Raw genomic sequence first — 20263 nt, 5'->3', positions numbered from 1 at the left:
ATTGGGAAAATTAGAAAGTATGAAAGTTGGAAATTTAATAATTTCTATAGCACCATTACAATGAAATTCAGTGAAAAAAAGACAATGCGAATTCACTGTTACGAACCATATCATTTGTTACCTGTCTTTATATCCGATACTCTCCAGGCTTTATTACAAGAGTGGTGTCAAACGGATCTGACAGAAATGTCAATTAAAATTGTCACGCTAACGAACTTTTTCCATCAGTGTCAACTCAAAAGGTGTTTCATATGACATTTGAAGCGGAAGAACTTGCTATTGTGGGTAATATATAAGTCCTCGCATGGAAACGAAGATCGTAACGTTTAACATTCGTTTTCGTGTACACTCGCGTATTTGAGAAAGAGTAATACAGAATGATTGCTAAAGCTACTACCATCTTCGTTCTAGTCATCGTTGTCTTATGCTCCCAACTAAGTGGTAAGTATGCATCTTCATTTCATAATTCAAAGCATCTTGAGCTAATATTTTCGAGACTTAGCAACATTTATTCTAGATTACCCGGTTTTTTACTTTCTGGTACAACAATTTTAGAAAATAATGTTCAAAATGCTCCAAATGGAGCTCGAAAAGTCGTAGGTGGGTAAGGAACGTTACAAACCCAACATTTAAATCATGCTTTTAAATACTTTTGTTACAAATTTCGTATTTTAGCTTGCAAGATACTTCACTAATTCGATAAATATTTTAAAATAACTTAGGTGTAGTTATAATAATAAATTATAAAAAAAATATTTAATTTAAGTCAAAATTGCGCATAAATGAAAGAAACAATCAAGAAAAATTTGCCCCATTGAGCAAGTAATACACCCACTTTTTTAATGTAAACGCTGTAAGAAACTTAATTTCCTGAACATGAATTCCGTGCATTATCTTAGTTTCTAGAGTCATTAGGGTTTGGCCATAACTAAAGCCAGAAAGGGTAGTCATTTTTATTATGGATGCACCTAATAGGCGGTCACCGTTGCCCCCTATGATGAGCCTCATATTTCATTACTTAAAAAGGAATTACTACCTTAACTAATGGCCCGCTATTAACATGCCACCAATCTTACAGAACTGAAGTTTCATATTCAAAGGAAGTTCTTAGCTATGGCACAAAGTCTTCTCAAGGCAGAAAAAAGCAACTTGAAAAATGGTTAATCTTTGGATTATGGTAACTTGGCGATTTTTTAGCAAAAATTTCGCGACCAACCCTGCTACAGCAACCTGCTAGTTTTTGTTTGGACGCCATTTTGTTTTCACGAAGTAAAGGCATTTTTTTTTTTTTTAACATTTTTTTTCCAACAATCTGCTAGCCGAATTACGCTTAAGCTAGAACTTTTATGGAACTAAAGTGCTTAATCATGACGAAGATTAGGTGCGAAATTGGGAGAAAGTGCAGAATCGCAAACTGCTTGGCGCGTTTTTAAGAATTGCACATACGCGGTATCCATGTACACGTCGACCTATTTTCACTTGAAAAAATCATCCGAGAATTGCACAAAAATGGCACTGCGCACACTCTTGAATTTATCCATGTACACTGCTAAAGTCCTAGCTAGTAACCTTTATCGCCAAACCAAAATGTCGTCAAACTACCTGTTACCATATTCCAAAGATTAGCCAAAAAATATTTGAACGGTCGAACACTGGTAAGATTTGATTTATTTTGTCGTCTTAAATTTACTTAATTCCAATTTACAGTTACAAGACAATTTCAGTTTTGGAGACCATGTTGAAAAACTACACCAAAATTTTTCAGTCCAAAATTCTAAATTTAGAAAAGGATTTCACTTACCCTATTTTCTTTCAAAGGTTTAAAAATCCGGGACGAGCTTAAAGCAGTACTTGAAGCCTATTTTCTTTTGTAGAAAACACTTTTATTTCTCATAATTTTTACGTGTCGAACACGAAAGCAAACGTAGCTACAAAACGCTACATATCTCTACAAGAGCACAGACGATACAAAAAGAATTACAGCCGTGTCGAATGTCTCTTTTTCTAAACTGAAGTACTGTTGCCAATTGTTAGTAAACAGAAATGTCTATTCTTTTTTTTTCTCCTTTGGAGGCCATTTTCGACAGAGCAAATGCTAATTATAAAGCATAATTTCTCTAGTCTTATAATACACAGTAAAAGGTCTGATAACTCGGCATCTAAAGGTTTGTCTTATTCAATAATGTGGCATGTGTATTTCACCAGTATTCTTTCCTTAAGATAACGCTAATAGCATTTGATTTGGGTATTGAGTAAATTTTAGCCGTTGCTCGTGTTTTTGCAATTTTCAGTTAGCCATTTGTTTAAAATTTCACAGTTATATACGTTTATTTTCCTTTAGTTATTTAAAATTCTTTCAAAAAAGCGTTGATAAAATAATAAAACGAAGACACGTCACTTGAATAATTCACCGAAAGGTGAGTAACAGGAAAAAGATGAGATCAGAAGGCATGTAATCTCCTGTTTAGGGTATCAAAACGTGAACAGGAAGATTGTAAAATTTTCATTCTGAATCTAACACTTTGTTCTTATCTATAATATAGATATTTCCAACTACCGTTGATATGTGGCGAAGTGTTTCTGCTGTCTTGAAGTGTGTTCCACTGTGGGCCTGGAGGTAGACTGATACCTAAACTGAGTCCAAGACGAACTGTCGATAGTGTAGAAGGGAAAGTGACCATGGTCACTTGAGCAGGTGGTGACATGGGATTGGCTGAGTCCTTATCTATTAAAATTAGATGAAAGACACAAAATTTCATGAATAATTAAATAAAATAATTAATCTTGAGTGGAGGTAATCTTCATCTGTCATGTCATGAAACTTCAGAGCTGCTTAACTTTGCGAAATTTAAAATAAACACAAAAATTAAGTATGAAAATCCTGATTGTCTGTAAGGAGGAATGCAGCATAATGTCGCAGATTATGATCTTCATTTAAAATTTCATTAATAGAGTGAGTTGAAATGCATCATGTGGTTGCAATCCAGCACATTCTGGAGGAATATCTTGTTGGTCTTGAGCAGAAACTTTGGCAACGGTTCGATATTTAGATCTTCATGAAGTCTTTTATTTCTGACAAACATGTTAGCATTAGTCATAATTCTGAGGAATTTTGCACAGTTTCTTTATGTCATTTTTTGAAGCCGATGTCCAAGCAGGAGAAGCATATAACATGATAGGTCTTACAGTAGATAGATAAATCAGACGTTTTTTGGCAAGATCTAAGTTCGGATATTTACCAGTGAGTGGGTACAGATACTACATAACTTTAGTAGCTTTACTTGTAATGTGCTGAATATGATGGATTTAAGTCAGTTTGTTACTTAAAATGACACCCAGGTAGCGAGCTTGCTTCATGATGGGAACGGGCTCGTCGAAAAGAGTAAAATTTTTCTTAACAGGGATATTTTTCTTTTTCTTTCTAATAATAATGAGTTGAGACTTGAAAGCATCAATGAGAACCTTCCAGTTGGCACACAAGGTTTCAATAGCAGGAATATGTTTTTGCAGTTTTCGGATGGAAAAATTAATGTTAGCAGATTTCACAGCCAGCGCCATCAGCATAACAGGCAATCATATTATTATTAATGCAACTGAGTTTGGGAAAGTCAGTTACATAAACTATGTACAAAATTGGCACAATTACCGAGCCTAGGGGTATCCTGCATGCATTATTCTAAAACTGGAGAGATCTTCATCAACAAAGACACAGAAAATGCGTTGAGAAATAAACAAGAGATTTTCCTATGCTCTTTGTTGATTGTAAGAATCTGCACCAAAGTTTGCTTCTATACCCTGCTATAGTTATTCTATTTGTTTTTCCTTCTAAATTTCTATTTATTATTCCTTCCTTTAAAATGATTTTATATTATTTTTACACTGCTGATTTCAACAAGGGCAAAGGGGAACATGCCCCAGACCTCCACTTTCATGGGGCTCTTACAGTATTTGAAATGTGCAACATTTTATGTATTTTTATTCTAAGTTTTAAAATTTTTAAATTAAAAGCTAGAAAAATTTTAATTTTATATTTTAATATTTTATGAACTTTGTAAAGTCTATCTTTTAATTGAACGTTTTCTATTGCACCATTTATCTCGCTGAAGTACTTTTTATTTGAATTAATGATTATTTTATTACACAGAAATAAAGTATAAAAAAAACAGCAATCTTTTTTCTTTTAAAATTATATTGTATTATATTATTATTTATAATGTCATGAAATTAATTTTTATAATAGTCAGGACAAAAATACCCCGAAATGACACTTCTGCAGAAATAATTTCTTTCACCTTTGGAAATTGCTTTTCTGTGACGGAAACTCATTTTTCTAAGCTTATAAATTTTTTTATTGATAGACTATGTTACATATGGCTCTACTGGATGTTATCTCATTTTATATTGCCTGAACACTGATTTGTTCATTCCTTAACAAAAGTGACGGAGATCAAAAGATATTTTTCTGTAAAAGTCGCACTATAATTAATTCTGCATAATAATAATAAGTGGGGGGGGGCACTAGAACTTCAGCAATGGTTTTACAGCACAGACAGTACAGTACAGTTTACTTTGTGAATGATTTTGATGATCTGCGATATTCTTCGCGCAAAAGAGAATTTGCCGTATCTTTGTTGTTCTCTTGCCCTTTCTATAGTTATTTACCCAACTGTAGGAGTATTATTTACTTTATAAAGTTTTAGATTACTTCCTGCTGATCTTGTGTAATTATCAATGAAATCTTTGCGAAAGCATAGCTCGCAGCAATTAGTTTGCTTTTAATAACATTTATTACCCATTTAGATGCTCAGACTACAGATGAAAACTGTCCTCCTGAATGGTCTTTTGTTCATCAGGTATGAATGATTTAAAAGAAATAAATATTAGTAATATTGCAATTTGTGGGTTTATGTGTATGCACATATATATGAGATATATTTATTTTTTTTCTCCCTTTAACAGTGCTGGAAATCTTTTGAAGTTGTGTATATGCAGCTAGGAAATGATGTAAGTGTTCATTTCAATACCAGTTTCTTTTTTATTTTTTTTTTCTAGGGGTCTTTTTTATTTAAGAGAAGAAAAACCATTTCGATAAATTATTGCATCAAATAATGGTAATATTGAATGTATGTAGATTATACTAGTGATATCAGAGTTAACTATTTTAAATACATTAACGAATTCCTAGTATTTGTTAAAGCCAGCTCAATTACAATTCCAGGAATACAGAAATCTTCAAGTAGGGCAGTTCTTACTAAATTTTTAAGCAAACAAGTAAATCGAACGATTTCATAATTTAATGAGATTTACCATTAATGAATAAAGAAGAAATTCCCATCATGATAAAAAAAATAATAATCAAAATAGAACATTACTTAGTTTTTGAGAAATGAGAGCACTTTATTATTCGCAGAACAATTTCGGTGTTGGGTCCTGAGCTAGCTTTATCCCAATGTAAAACTGCTTGTTCATTTCGAACGCTGCATAGCATAGTATGAAGCTATTACAGCAATTTTAAACTATTGCAAAAAAGAAATTACGAATGATTAGCAATAATAGTTTTTACGAATGACAGTAGGCTTCACAGTTGAATACAATGCAATGACTTGAAGTCTTAGAGCAAAGTCAGGATTGTTCTTCTATGAAAGCGGGGCCAAGAATTTTTCCTCAGTTCTTAGATCTAGCGTTACAAAGCATACGAGGGCTGTCTTCCTTAAAGAAGAGATGCCTTCGTGCAAGACCTTTTAAGGGAAACTGTTTCTTATTCACGCTATACATGGGGGAAATCATCAAAAGCAAACATGCAGCTTGCCTGTTTGCTTAGGATCGAACTTCCAGTACTCAACGGCCTTAAAACTCGGCCAGTGGTTAGGCCGCGTCGAGAAAGCAAGTAGTTCAGTTTTCTACCTATATCCAAACTGATTGATTAGGTGTGCTCTGAAACTGCATCTTCTGCGTTAAATTAAAAAAAAAAAAAAATTCAAACGGAATAACATGCTATCATTATTTAAAAGTGGGCAGCAAATAACAGATTTTTAAAATCACGCAGGAACAAGCACATATCACTGCCTAAGTAAATTCAGGGAAAAAAAAAAAAAAAAAAAAAAAAAAAAAAAAAGAACTATTATATGTATATTCAAACTGATGTATCTTGATTACGTACACATGATATTTGCAACCCATAAAAAAAAGACCGTGACTACCTTTTGAAGTGCCTATTTAACGGTTGAAGTTTATTAATGAAAACGCAAAGAATGACTTTAATCTGAATTCTATATTTTATACTTCTATATTCGTGAAGCAATATTCTTATATTGTTTGAAGAATAATTTTACTAATTTTTTTTTTAATTAGAACGCAAATAGAATATTCAGTTGTTTCACTTTTGCTAATTTCCTTCCCCTGTCCTTTTATTTCAAGATAAAATATGATTCTACGAGTATATTCTCAGCACAACTATAACTGATGGAATACAACATAATGGTCGAATATAAATCATCAAATAAATAATTAATCAGTGCTTTACAAATAACAAATTAATCAATCATCTATAAAATGGTTACTAATCCATATACAGCTTAATCTTCAGAAATATATTAATCCGAGACTGGTGCATCAGCTGACTAAAGAACTAAACAATGTTTAATAAGATTTATACAGAGCACTCAGTAGCACACGTTTAAACTCATGAATATACTACACAAAGCCCAACGCATCCCGGCTGTTCAACTTTGTGCCTGATAGACGCAGGGGTTCTCAAACTTTTAAAATTTTGTATTACCTTAGTTTGAGAAACGGCTTTAAAGAATTCTGCACCTAGTATTACTCTTTCGAAGAATGAACGTCTTTTTTCATCTTGTGGCGCTATTTGACGGATAGTCAGAAAGTTAAAAGCTTATAATTGTATTAAACAATTGTGATACTATCACAAGGACTACAATTTGAGAGATTCTTTGTTATTTAAAGTCTGATAGTTTCAGATATGCATTGATTTCTTGACACATTAGTAGTATAATTCGACTTCAAAACTTTCATTTTGATTTTTAGGCGAGATTAATATAAGCTAACAGAAAGTAGAAGGTGCATAGTTAAGTTCAATTTTTTTTAAGAATCTAGTTTTGATTTCAAAAGCAGTTTCAGTGGGAGATTTGTAAAGTCCCGCATGTTAAGGGATGAACGTGTTTAACTTTAAAAAAAAATATATTAATTATTTTGGGCTTACTTGAGGCGCAAAGTCTTTCACACACAGGGCCCTGAGTAGGGGAGAAATTAAAAGCAAGCCCAGGATACATATAAAAATACTCTTGCAGACGTTGCTGTAACCGAAATCATTATTTATTCTGAAGAAAAGATGTAAACTTAGGTACATTACATAAATTTTCCTTTTAAAATTTTTATAGTCAATACTTCTAAATAAGCTTTTGAATAATGGCTGTATTTTACCAAACATTTTCCTCTCTCCGATTCGGAAATTCCTGAATTAACTATTAATTTATTTCGTTATATTACAGATTCCCTTTTAGAAAGTCTAGCAAATTTTAAGATATCTTTAATTATAATAAAAGAAAGATAATTTTTTTAAAGAAAACAAAAATGGGGGGGGGGGGAAGAAGTATAGCAAAATGAAAACAGAATAGTACTTTCAGTTGCTTTAGATGTTTTTGCCCATTATTTTACTATGATATTAATTTTTAAATTACCTATTATAGTGTAAATATTATTTTCGATGTTTATTACACTGCAAAATTAATAATATTTTTTCTGCAATTATTGACAGTTTTTTGCCTTTTCATTATTATTATTATTGTTTTAGACATGTATATTTTATACATATTAATTCCAAAAATGGATAACATTCCGTTTTGCATTAACGTAAGTTTCATGTAAAATTATGCAGTTTAAAAATTCTAAGGCTGTATTATATCTTTTATAGAATTTTCTCCCACCTTTCCTACGAGTACCCCAAGTATGAAGTCTTTTTGGCAGGAATGAATCCTGTTTCAGGACAAATACTGCAACATCAATAGATGTATAATTTGACAAATAGAATTTTTATTGACTATTTGAATATGTATGAATATATTGAATAGGTCCATGAAATCAAATTCCATTCCACACTTCAAAGAGTATCTTCTTTATAGTTTTACATGATAAAGGATAGATAAAATACCGGTGGATAAGAAAAAGATGGTGCCATTTACTGTGCAAAGTCTAGGACACCTTAGAGGTGACAGTACGATTTTGTCTAGCTCCGCTGCAAATTTAATCGAGATCACTCTAGCAGATATAATCCAAGCCTGGCATACACCTCTTTGTCTACTGCCAAATTTCTCTTTAAGGGACTTTCAGTTCAACAAATTTGTTAACTTCTCCCATGCCTTCTCATGGCATAACACTGCGACTGCCAACTTTATAATCACCACAGCAAGCATGATGGCAAACAATTATTACTGTTAGCATTTGACGTCACTTCAGAACATCAGTCTTAGTCAAAATGTATTGCATTAAAACTGCTGAGTACAAATATAGTAAACTGAGACTTCATTTCCACATTTGGTCATTATACTTCAGATTCATTTTAATTAAATAAATTTATTTAATCATTCTCATTTTATAAGGCTTTGATTAGCTTGTATAATTTGGTATGGCAAAGTGGACAAAATCTTGACTTGTCAAATATTTTTTTTAGATTTATGCATCCTTTAAAAATTTGCCTGCAGAATTAGACAACTTGTATTATAAAGAACAATAGTTTTAAAAAATTGTGACTTGAGATCACCATGAGCGGATTTGCGAATACATTCACTACTCTTGATTACCCACAAAGCAATTAAACTTTTCATGCTTTTAATAAAACTGAAAAACCTACTGAGATGTATATTTTCAGCTTTTAAATCCTCTTAAAAACAACTTTTTTCTTTTAGACGGAAGTAGCTGTGAAACAACAAGAGGTACAGGATATGTGTTCGGTGAGTAATATCTAAACAAGTTTATTTAATAAGTAATTTACCATGAATTATTTATATAAAGTAAAAGGCCTGTGGCTAAAAATTATGAAACACTGTTAACTTTGTCTCAAATTGAATTTCTAGTAAAGATAGATGAGGTATGGGATTTTTCCTAAGGGTTAATATAAATAAGTATTAATTTCCTTTAAAAAGCAAGACAACAAGACCCTCGAATCCTTTGCTTAAATTAAATAATTTAATATCTTAGAAAATACTATCTTTTAAAAGAATATTTTCCTAGGAAAGTAGTTCTTGAATGCTTTGCCATGCATGTGCATATAATTAGCCAATACGTTTATGTGCCCCATTTGTTCTGAATCATAGCATGGTAGCCATAGGGCCATATCTGTTCTAACCATTTATTTATTATAAACCATAATAAACATATTATTCTTAGTTTATTCAATTAATTTTATTACCAATCATTATAGTGTAAATACAGTCAAAAGTCGTTAATCCGGACTCGTCGGGACTTCGGCGATTCCGGATTATAGATCATTAGTTTAAATCTGGTAAGATGGCATGCAGAAATTATAAAATTAAAAATATGAAACCGTAATTTATGAAATAAAGAACAATTATGATCTAAAGAGTATCAAAATATACAAAAAAAAAAAAAAAAAAGCTTAATATTTATTTGTTTACTTTATTAAACATTTCTTTCAATGTAAGTTGTTTGCTTCGTTTTATGTGATACTTTCTCTTTAATTCTATAAACAGACATAATTTCTTGTTCAGTTACAAACTTCCACTGTTCAAGTCCTGTAATTGCTGCGTCGAGAATACCGACTAACTTCTCAATCGAAATTTTTTCGTTTTCAATAACCTCTCTGTCACTTTCTTCACTATCGGAAGCAAATTATAATGATGAGGAATTTGATTTAAATCATATCAAAGACGAGATGAAATACTACATTTAGTAAGGAATTATAAGCCAAATAAAATGAAAACATCTGCCCTGAAGATAAGGATAGTGCTGACAGATAAATTTCCAATTTATTGCGTGCCGCGGCGTTGAAAACATCTGCCCTGAAGATACGGATAGTGCTGACAGATCAACTTCCAATTCATTGCGCGCCGTTCACCCCCCAATCCCCCGCCGCAGAGCAGTGTGAAATTGATAAACAGATTTCGGAATGGTTAGGTCATTTTTTGCAGCAATTCCACTTTTGTTTAATGGACTTCGAAACATACTTTCGCTTTAGTAGATCCTTTACATATTAGTAAATATATATTGGAAATTCTATTTGACATAATCGAAAGTTCAAGCTTACTTTTATAAAATTGCTCTAACAGTCTGCAAAAAATAATAAGCCGGATCCAATTCAAAGATTAAGGAACAACGCAATCTGCAACATTAACTGAATTAGATAATTTTAGCTTAGCTTATACCGTCCGTTATACATTAAACGTGCATGCGTAAACGTATTTTGCGCACGCACACATTCGCAGCCGTAAAGGTCTTACGCGCATGCGTCAAGCTACGCATGCGCAGAAATTTTGTAGGTTTGAGGTCCGGATTATGGGTGTCTGAATTAACGACTTTTGACTGTATAATTTTCGATGTTTATTACACTGCACAATTAATAATATTTTTTCTACAATTATTGACAGTGTTTTGCCTTTTCATTATTATTATTATTTTAGATATGTAAATTTTATACATATTAATTCCAAAAATGGATAACATTCCGTTTTGCATTAACGTGAGTTTCATGTAAAATTATGAATTTTAAAAATTCTAAGGCTGTATTATATCTTTTATAAAATTTTCTCCCACCTTTCCTACGAGTACCCCAAGTATGAAGTCTTTTTGGCAGGAATGAATCCTGTTTCAGGATAAATACTGCAACATCGATAGATGTATAATTTGACAAATAGAATTTTTATTGACTATTTGAATATGTATGAATATATTGAATAGGTCCATGAAATCAAATTCCATTCCACATTTCAAAGAGTATCTTCTTCATAGTTTTACATGATAAAGGATAGATAAAATACTGGTGGACAAGAAAAAGATGGTGCCATTTACTTAGCAAAGTCTAGGACACCTTAAAGGTGACAGAACGATTTTGTCTAGCTCCGCTGCAAATTTAATCGAGATCACTCTAGCAGATGTAATCCAAGCCTGGCATACACCTCTTTGTCTACCGCCAAATTTCTCTTTAAGGAACTTTCAGTTCAACAAATTTGTTAACTTCTCCCATGCCTTCTCATGGCATAACACTGTGATTGCCAACTTTATAATCACCACAGCAAGCATGATGGCAAACAATTATTACTGTTAGTATTTGACGTCACTTCAGAACATCAGTCTTAGTCAAAATGTATTGCATTAAAACTGCTGAGTACAAATATAGTAAACTGAGACTTCATTTACTGTTTCATATTAACCAGATTTATATGAATTTCAATGAAATCCAATACTCAATATAGAATTGACCCAGAGAAAATATTCTACTAGAAAGTACTCATTTTCTAGCTAAAAAAAAAAAAAAAGGGGGGGGGGAGGAACCCTCAAAGTAATTTAGCATGTTCATTAGATATGTGTTGCTTTAACCTCTGAAGCCACAGCATTTTGAATTGGGTATTTACAAAGCGCTGGATTCGCATCTCAGTTATTGCACCATTGTGTAAATATTTTGCCTTATCACATTATTCATACATAAAATGATGTTTGCAAAGGACACAAAGATCTGAATAAGATAGCCACAAATGTAAAAGCCGTAATAAACAAATTATTTTAATACCTCTTTAAATATTGGCTATGCATGTAAAACATGTACAGCCTTATAGACAGAAAAAGAGAGAGAAAAACATCACCTTATACACAGCATTCTTTTTCATGACAAAAATCATAATGATTTTAAAATTGGAACAGATAATGTGAGAGAGATAAAATATTTCAAGACATAAGAAATTTACAATGAAGTCAGACATCATGGCTGAATAAAAATATGACCTGTTTGTAGTGTTGAAACATAACTTTTGATATTTTATTTTATTTGCAACTAAATCTTCTGAATTTTATTGCTTTACAGTGCATGGCCAAAGCTGTAACTCAAGGCCTAACAAATGCTATTGTGAATGTTGATCTTTTAAGGAAGTAACCGTTGAAAGAAACAGTTATGATCCTGAGCTCTGTTGACGGCATGGCTTTTCTACAAAGCAGTTTCAAGGATCTCTTAAAATGTAACATATTATAAATAGGAAATAAAAAATTGCTTTCAATGGTTTGTTTTTCTCAAATGTTTTTCTAATATGAAAATCACGCTATATAAATGTTTATTTCTTAACAGAAAAATTAAATAATTTTAATATTTTTGATAGTGAGATGCAAAAAATTAATGTAATAAAAGCCTACACTAATAATTCTCAGATGAATGAATAACAAAATTTCTTTTTTACAGAAAGACTCCACTCCACTCTCCTTCAAAATGTAGTAGGAAATTCATATCAGTCCTAGATTTACTTTGTCCAATTTTGAACACATAAAAAAAGGTGATTTCAAGCAAGTAAATTTACTTGATCAATTAAAAAAACACTACATCATTATGTTAACTTTGTTTAATCCTTTATTCATACAACATTTAAATATATAACATTATTTAAAACTTCCATAATTATACATTTTTAAATATTTCAGTATTTTGTAATTCAGGTTCTTTTAATACTGTTTCATATTAAAACCGTAATGTAGTTAACTTGAAATTCTTTCACCTATTAATACACTAAAAAGCCCCCCCCCCAAATTTGCTTCAGAACATTTTCAAATTCTCATCATAGTCATTGTGGGGGATGATGAGGTATTCAGGGTATTTGCAAAATGTGCTTTCAGGGTTTAGGATGAACTTACCTAACGTGACACAAACACATTTACAGGCATGAAGGTAGGTGTATTTTATGTGTTAGTATATATGTTGTCAGTTAATTGAAAAAGCTGACTTATTGCAAACAGCATCATCATTTTGCAACACTAATTGAAAAATTATCTAGCACATTTAAATCAGCCTGATATCTTTTATGTTCATTGTAATGAGTACATAAATCTTTAGGCTAACTAGGAAACATGTGTTTGCTTGAATGGCCCAGTTTCATCCAGGCTTAGTAAGTCAACTTAAACGGCATAACAATTATCTCTGTGTTTCATTAACCAATAATTAATAATTTTTATTGTTCAGGTTGTTAAAATGAAAACAATAATAAAGAAATAGAGTAAAATATTAAACTAAGTTAGATTAACTTTTAGACTTTGAAGATAGTTCTTACAGTTAGTTAGGTGTGAACTCTATTTCGTCTATTTTCACAGGGACTTTCATGGCCATTTCAATGAATATAATTGTCTTTTAATACTTATTTTTTAGGGGGCAGAGGGGGAACTGAGCGGTCTGCTAGCAGCTGAGCAGTATGGCTGCTGAACATTGATTGTTTGATCTGGGTTCGATTCCAGACTGAAGGGATGTTTTTATGATTTTCCCCATACATAACGAAAATACAAGCCAGTTTCCCTTAGAAAGTCCAGGAAGGTATTCCTCCTTCTTAGACATATAGCCTTCTGTTGCATTCAAATAAACCAAATCAAATAAATTTTGACATTGAGCACTTGCAGCTGAAGTAGCCTTGGCCTCCCAAACTTTGATTCCTTCACCACAGCTTCAGGAACAGATATGGATTTTTCTAGAATGTTTTTGAGGATCTGTGCAGCAGAAATCTGAAGACTGCTTCTAATAAACCATGTTTTAATAATATTACATTTTTTAATTTTCTTTGGTAAACATTATTTTATACTCCTATTTGGTAAACATGTTTATTATTATAACAATATGATGAACATTATTATAATTATCTTAAGACTTTTGCCCAATTAAATTTGGGCAGTCTAAAGGGCTACTTTCAAGACATTTAATAAAATACAGTCTCCAGCCAGAACCAGTTTTAATTTCTTTCTAGTAATTTGAATCATTTTCTTCTGCAGCTCTTTTCTAGCATTTGTATGTTTCTTTATAATTTAATAAAAATAGCATAATTATAATTTTTATAACATATTTCAGCTAATCTTTGAAATATGGTAACAGGTAGTTTGGCGACATTTTGGTAAGGCGATAAAGGTTACTAGCTAGGACTTTAGCAGTGTACATGGATAAAGTCAAGAGTGTGCGCAATGCCATTTTTTTGCAACTCTGGGATGTTTTTTTAAGCGAAAATAGGTTGACGTGTACATGGATACTGTGTATGTGCAATTCTTAAAAACGTGGCAAGCAGTGGGCGATTCTGCACTTTCTCCCAATTTCGCACCTAATCTTCGTCATGATTAAGCACTTTTGTTTCATAAAAGTTCTAGCATAAGCATAATTCGGCTAGCAGATTGTTGGAAAAAAATGCTGAGTAAAAACAAAAACATGCCTTTACTTCGTAAAAACAAAATGGCGTAAAAAAAAAAAAAAAAAACTAGCAGGTTGCTGTAGCAGGGTTGGTCGCCAAAAAATCGCCGAGTTACCATAATCTGAAGATTCACCCATATTTCCTCCTTTATCTGCTTTTCTTAACTGTTGTAAATGTTGAAATGATAACTGGCATTATTCTCCTCAGAGGTCGAGGCAGTGCTTTGATAACAAGTTATGAGAATCTTTATAGATGATATTTCGTTCAAATTGCGCTTACAAACAAAACATAAATCATTGTTCAAATTAGTGATTTGGTTTTCTTCTTCTTTTGCAGTGTTTCTTTGCTTCTTACACTCTCTAAATCTTTGCTGCAATTGTTTTCTAATACTTTTGTGGAATATTCCTTGAACTAATCCTAGCTTTGGTTCTGTTCTAAAAGTAGCAGTGTTAGAACTTTGTCCTATGAATTTATGTCCTCAGGAGTTTTGGCCACTGAACAAAATGGTGCTCTCTTAGCAAATCAACATTTACATTGTCCATCAAAGCATATAACATCAAAATCCTACTTGCAGCACTCTATGCCCCCATGGTCTTTCATGTACTATTTACAATTACGCCACATAACAGTAAGTTCTTTGATCATGTTAGCTATGAACTCATTCGCGTTGTCACTGAGCAAAATGTAAAGTTCACCAAGGTCTAAATATACCTCCAACAATTCTAATGCAACATCAACAGCATGCTTTGTTTCAAAAGGACGAAGATGTTAAAATTTTTTACATGACCTTGGTAGTTAATTAACTACATTGGAACTCTCCACAGGAGTTGATGAAAATTGACCAAATCAATTTCACTTCGAAAATTAGAATCTTTTCTACTTTTTCATATTACACATTCTGCATAGCTATATAAAAGCAACCTTTTTCAAGTGAATTACCCTTAAGTGATAGAGAAGAAGCATGTCAAATTATTTTTCATTGGGAATCATTATTATAACGGGACTCTCATTTTTCTCCCCCCTTTTTTTTTTGTAATTTAGAGAAGCACCAAGCAACAAAATTAAGGGATGACAAAATTTTTAGAATTTAGGGAAAGCACTGGCACACAAAATTTAAGGGGCAGCAAAAATTTAGAACTTTGGAAAGTGCTTGGTAGCAGAATTAAGGATCTGCAGAGACTGCATCAGGCAGTAAGATATCTAGCACCTGCCCTCGGCACCACTTAAGTGTATGTGAGAATTTATTTATTCAGGACTCAGATAAGTCTTAAGCATGTGCAAGAAATAGACGTTAGTATAATAAATAACTAAAATAATATGGTTTTGGCTTAATTGTCTCAGTGCATGATAGAAGCAAGACAAAATTTAGTGGACCAAGTTGTCTTTAGACAATTTCATGATACATAGCCAATAATTATAGCAGATGCTGTTTTAAGCTAGGCTAAAATTATACTTTACTGATAAGGAATTTCAGTTAATATAGCTGATTGCGCTGTTGCTTAACTTTCTGATTTGATACAGCTTATTATTTCTTGCAAGCTGTTATTATTACAGCAATTTTATGAAAATTATAGTTTGAACTTTCGATTATGTTGAAAACAGTTTCTAATTCTGGAGCTACAACAGGATCTACATTTACATAAACAAAAGCATGTTTCGATGTCTATGAAACAAAAAGTGGAATTGCTGCGAAAAACAGATAAAGGTACACCTGTGTCGATTACGTGAGGAGTATGGCATTCGAAAGTCAATGTTGATGAGGAAATGATATGACATATGGAAATGCATATGAAGGAACTTTATGAATTTTTTGTGGATGTCAAAACATCCCACCCGCAATGTATAACAGAAAAATTATTCGTTGTGCTAAAAGTGATGACTGAATGGGCCAAACAGCGTCACAGTGAGGATGTGCCATTGATGGGTCCAATGCCAATGTCTCAAGCCAAAATATTTCATGAAGAAATAAACTTAAAAACTGAGTGCACATAATCAACAGGTTGGTTAACCAAATTTAAAAACTGTCATAGTTTACGGCAATTAAAAATTTCAGGTGATAAAGCTTCAGCTGATATTGAAGCTGTTGAACTCTTTGCAGATGAATTCATTGAATGTTTTGAGTGTTACCTTTATTTATAAAATATCATGTTCTTAGCATTTAAACCATAAAATTTTATTCAACAGCAATATCGTAAAATACTTAAAAAGAGCATACCTTTAGAATTTACGATATAGTCTCATGCGCTGAATATAAAAAAAAAAAAAAATCTGTGCAGTGTTGCCATTTCTCGCTTTGAAATCATTAAGTTTAGAAATCAAAATTTCATTAAAACTGTACAAAATATGAAATCGATAATAAAACAAATTCCAAATTCAAATTAGGACTTCCACATGCCCATAGTCTATGGAAGATTACGTTATTCAAATTTTGGCTGAATCTTTCCATTATGGTAACTTGGCGATTTTTTGGTGAAAATTTGGTGACCAACCCTGCTACAGCAACCTGCTAGTTTTGTTTTGGACACCATTTTGTTTTCACGAAGTAAAGGCATGTTTTTTTTTTTTTTTTTTAACTCAACATTTTTTCCAACAATCTGATAGCCAAATTACACTTATACTAGAACTTTTATGGAACAAAAATGCTTAATCATGACGAAGATTAGGTGCGAAATTGGGAGAAAATGCAGAATCGCAAACTGCTTGCTGCGTTTTTAAAAATTCCACATACACGGTATCCATGTACACGTCGACCTATTTTCGCTTAAAAAAACATCCCAGAATTGCACAAAAATGGCATTGCGCAAACTCGACTTTATCTATGTACACATCGACCTATTTTCACTTAAAAAGTCAAAGAAAATTGACAAAAATCCAATTCTTCTTACTCTTGTAAAAAGTGCCAAACAAATAAGTGGGCGATTCTGCACTTTAGCAGCGAAATTGTTTCTAAGTGCTTATTAGCTAAAATCACAATCGGAATTTTCCAGAAAATGTCACATTACATGTCTCGTGATCTCTCATTTCTCTGAGACAAAATAATCTGTGATTTGAACTGTGTACTTCTCAGATTATTGCTAAAGTCCTAGCTAGTAACCTTTATCGCCTTACCAAAATGTCGCCAAACTACCTGTTACCATATTCTAAAGATTAGCCAAATTTTGATAGCTCTAGGTACCGTTGTTTTTTTGCAATGCGAGAAACATGCATACATTCATGCAGATTCTTCATTTTTAAATTTCTTTAAATATAATGCAGGGCTGTAATATTTGGTAACGATAATTTGAAAAGAGAAACACCATTTTAAGTGGACGATGCTAAATGCCAAAACGAAATTAATAAATTAATTCTGTCTTTGTGTAGCGGCAATTTTTAAAAATCGCTACTACACAAAGACAAAATAACAAGTCAAAGAACTGCACAAACTCAGTATCTATTGACCTATTTTCACTTAAAAACAAATCAGAGAATTGCACAAACTTGGCATTGTGCACTCCCTCGACTTTGTCCACGTATACATTGATATATTTTCACTTAAAAAGTCAAAGGGGCGCCCGATTCTAGGCACAAGTATATTACGGAACATTCAACTTCTCAAGTTACCATAAATGAAACAACTTAGTGATAAATGAAGCAACAACTTCGATAATACAAAGGGTACCCTTCATCTAACCAAAATTTTTTTGAATTGAAAACATAAAATAATTATACAATTCATAAATTAAATCATAACGCTGTCAAGTTACGCAAATGGCGTTTCAGCTTTAAGTACACAAATGAAAATGCCAAATGCATAATTCCTATTTTCTTATAAAAGTGCTCAGTGTGCTTTGTAGCCAAAGCTGGCGCTGATCTTTGGAATATGGTAACAGGTAGTTTGGCGTTATTTTGGAGGCGATAAAGGTTACTACCTAGGACTTTGGGAATAATGTGAGAAGTACTCAGTTTCGATTACGCATTATTTTGTGTGAGGGAAATGAGAGATCATGAGATATGTCATGTGACATTAATGGACGAATCACTGTTCTTTAATCGGAAAAGGGGCTATATTTGTAAAAATATCTGCTGTACTTTATAGCAGTAGTTTCATTCTATGTTCTGTGAAACAGTGTTGTTTAATATTTGGATCCCATGGCCGTATATAAAGGAAATCTGAAATTTTTATTGCATTTATGTGTAATTGAAAAGAATTGCTTAATTGCGGATAAGTATGAATGTCCAATATGTGGGAATGAAATGAGATTGTGTGAAAGGAAGGATATTACAGATTAGTTTGAATGGCAGTGCAAGAAATCTGGTGGAAATGGACATTTTGTGATCCGCTATGCACTCAAGATTCTGTAGAAGATTAGGTAAGTTAGTATTTTTAATTATTTGAGGATATTATTTTTATGCATTGTTCTAAATGTAAGGAGTAAATAAATTAATATGGTATTATTGGAAAATTGTTATTAGCAATGATTTAGTTTAAAGCAATTAGGATTGTAATCTAATTTTTATTAATTTAATGTATGTGCTTATTTATATTTTAAGTAGTGTTTTTTAATTTAATTATATTTAAATTTAATGATCGTGATTTTGAGAGTTATATGTTTGAGTAGAAGTAAATGCGCATGAAAAGAATTTAAGTATTTGTAATCATTTTTAATGTTTTGTTATAAATTCGTTGGTGACGTTTATAATACATAATTAAGAGGTAAAATTTTTTGGATATTTTATTTATTTTATACGTGCAAATGTCCATCCTTGGAAAGGGTATATGCTTGCGGTATGAATTCGTTAGTGACGTGTATAATGTAATAGATGATTTAGAGGTAAAAGTTTTTGGATATTTTATTTATTTTATATGTGGAAATGTTCATATTTGGAAAGGGTAAATACTTTTTCGCGGTCAGGTAATTTCATATATGTTCTTTTTACCGAATTTAAAGATTCACAAAATTTTCATGCATTTTCGTGAAATTTTTCTAATTTATGAGAAAAAAGCAGTGTACATGGATATAGTGAAGAGTGTGCACAATGCCATTTTTGTGCAATTCTGGGATGTTTTTTTAAGTAAAAATAAGTCGATGTGTACATGGTTTAATTATATTTTAATTAAATGATAGTTATTTTGTGAATTATATGTTCGTAGCAATTTGGTATACGTTTGAGTGGAAGTAAACGTGCATGGAAATAATTTAAATATTTGACACTAAGTATTTGTAACCATTTTTAATGTTTTGTTATGAATTCGTTGGTGACATTTATAATAGATAATTTAGAGGTAAAAGTTATTAGATATTTTATTTATATTATACGTGGAAATGTTCATCATTGGATAGGGTATATACTTTTTCGCAATTAGGTAATTTCATATATGTGCTTTTTACCGAGTTTAAAGATTCACAAAATTTTCCTGCATTTTCGTGCAAATTTTTGTAATTTATGAGTAAATAGCAGTGTAGATGGATAAAGTCAAGAGTGTGCGCAATGCCATTTTTGTGCAATTCTGGGATTTTTTTTAAGTAAAAATTAGTCGACGTGTACATGGTTACTGTGTATGTGCGATTTTGAAAAACGCGGCAAGGAGTCTGCGATTCTGCACTTTTCCCAATTTTGCAGTTAATATTTGTCATGATTAAGCAGTTTTGTTCCATAAAATTTCTAGCATAAGTGTAATTCGGCTAGCAGATTGTTGGAAAAAGTGTTGAGTAAATAAAAAGAAAAGAAACATGTCTTTACTTCGTGAAGACAAAATGGCAGCGAAAAAAAAATAGGGGGTTGCTGTAGCAGAGTTGGTTGCCAAATTTTCGCGAAGTTACCATAATCCAAAGATCAACCAAACTGGCATTTGAATTACCCAATCTGTAACATGCAAATTTTAAATGTTGTCG

General features: G+C 32.0%; 1 protein-coding gene across 1 annotated transcript; it reads left to right on the top strand.

Moving 5' to 3' along the window:
- The first annotated feature begins 297 nt into the window (after positions 1–297).
- Positions 298–12244, top strand: LOC146997079 (uncharacterized). The gene is made up of 5 exons (XM_085816589.1): positions 298–441; positions 4801–4853; positions 4960–5004; positions 8922–8966; positions 12050–12244. Exons 1-5 carry the CDS (start codon positions 378–380, stop codon positions 12116–12118), a joined length of 276 nt encoding a protein of 91 aa, XP_085672715.1. The 5' UTR covers positions 298–377; the 3' UTR covers positions 12119–12244.
- Positions 12245–20263: the final 8019 nt, after the last annotated feature.

Source organism: Stegodyphus dumicola, chromosome 5, assembly GCF_044657685.1.
Source record: "Stegodyphus dumicola isolate Sdum_Otavi_A_Nest chromosome 5, ASM4465768v1".
Taxonomy (NCBI): Eukaryota; Metazoa; Arthropoda; class Arachnida; order Araneae; family Eresidae; genus Stegodyphus; species Stegodyphus dumicola.
The sequence above is the reverse complement of the archived record's forward strand: the minus strand, read 5'-3'. Positions and strand labels throughout refer to the sequence as shown.

Bases quoted from the DNA above. Each gene is read 5' to 3' on its own strand.
- LOC146997079 (XM_085816589.1), top strand. From the start codon at position 378: ATGATTGCTAAAGCTACTACCATCTTCGTTCTAGTCATCGTTGTCTTA. The intron at 442-4,800 runs GTAAGTATGCAT...TTACCCATTTAG, and splicing joins CTTATGCTCCCAACTAAGTG to ATGCTCAGACTACAGATGAA. The intron at 5,005-8,921 runs GTAAGTGTTCAT...TTTTTCTTTTAG, and splicing joins ATATGCAGCTAGGAAATGAT to ACGGAAGTAGCTGTGAAACA.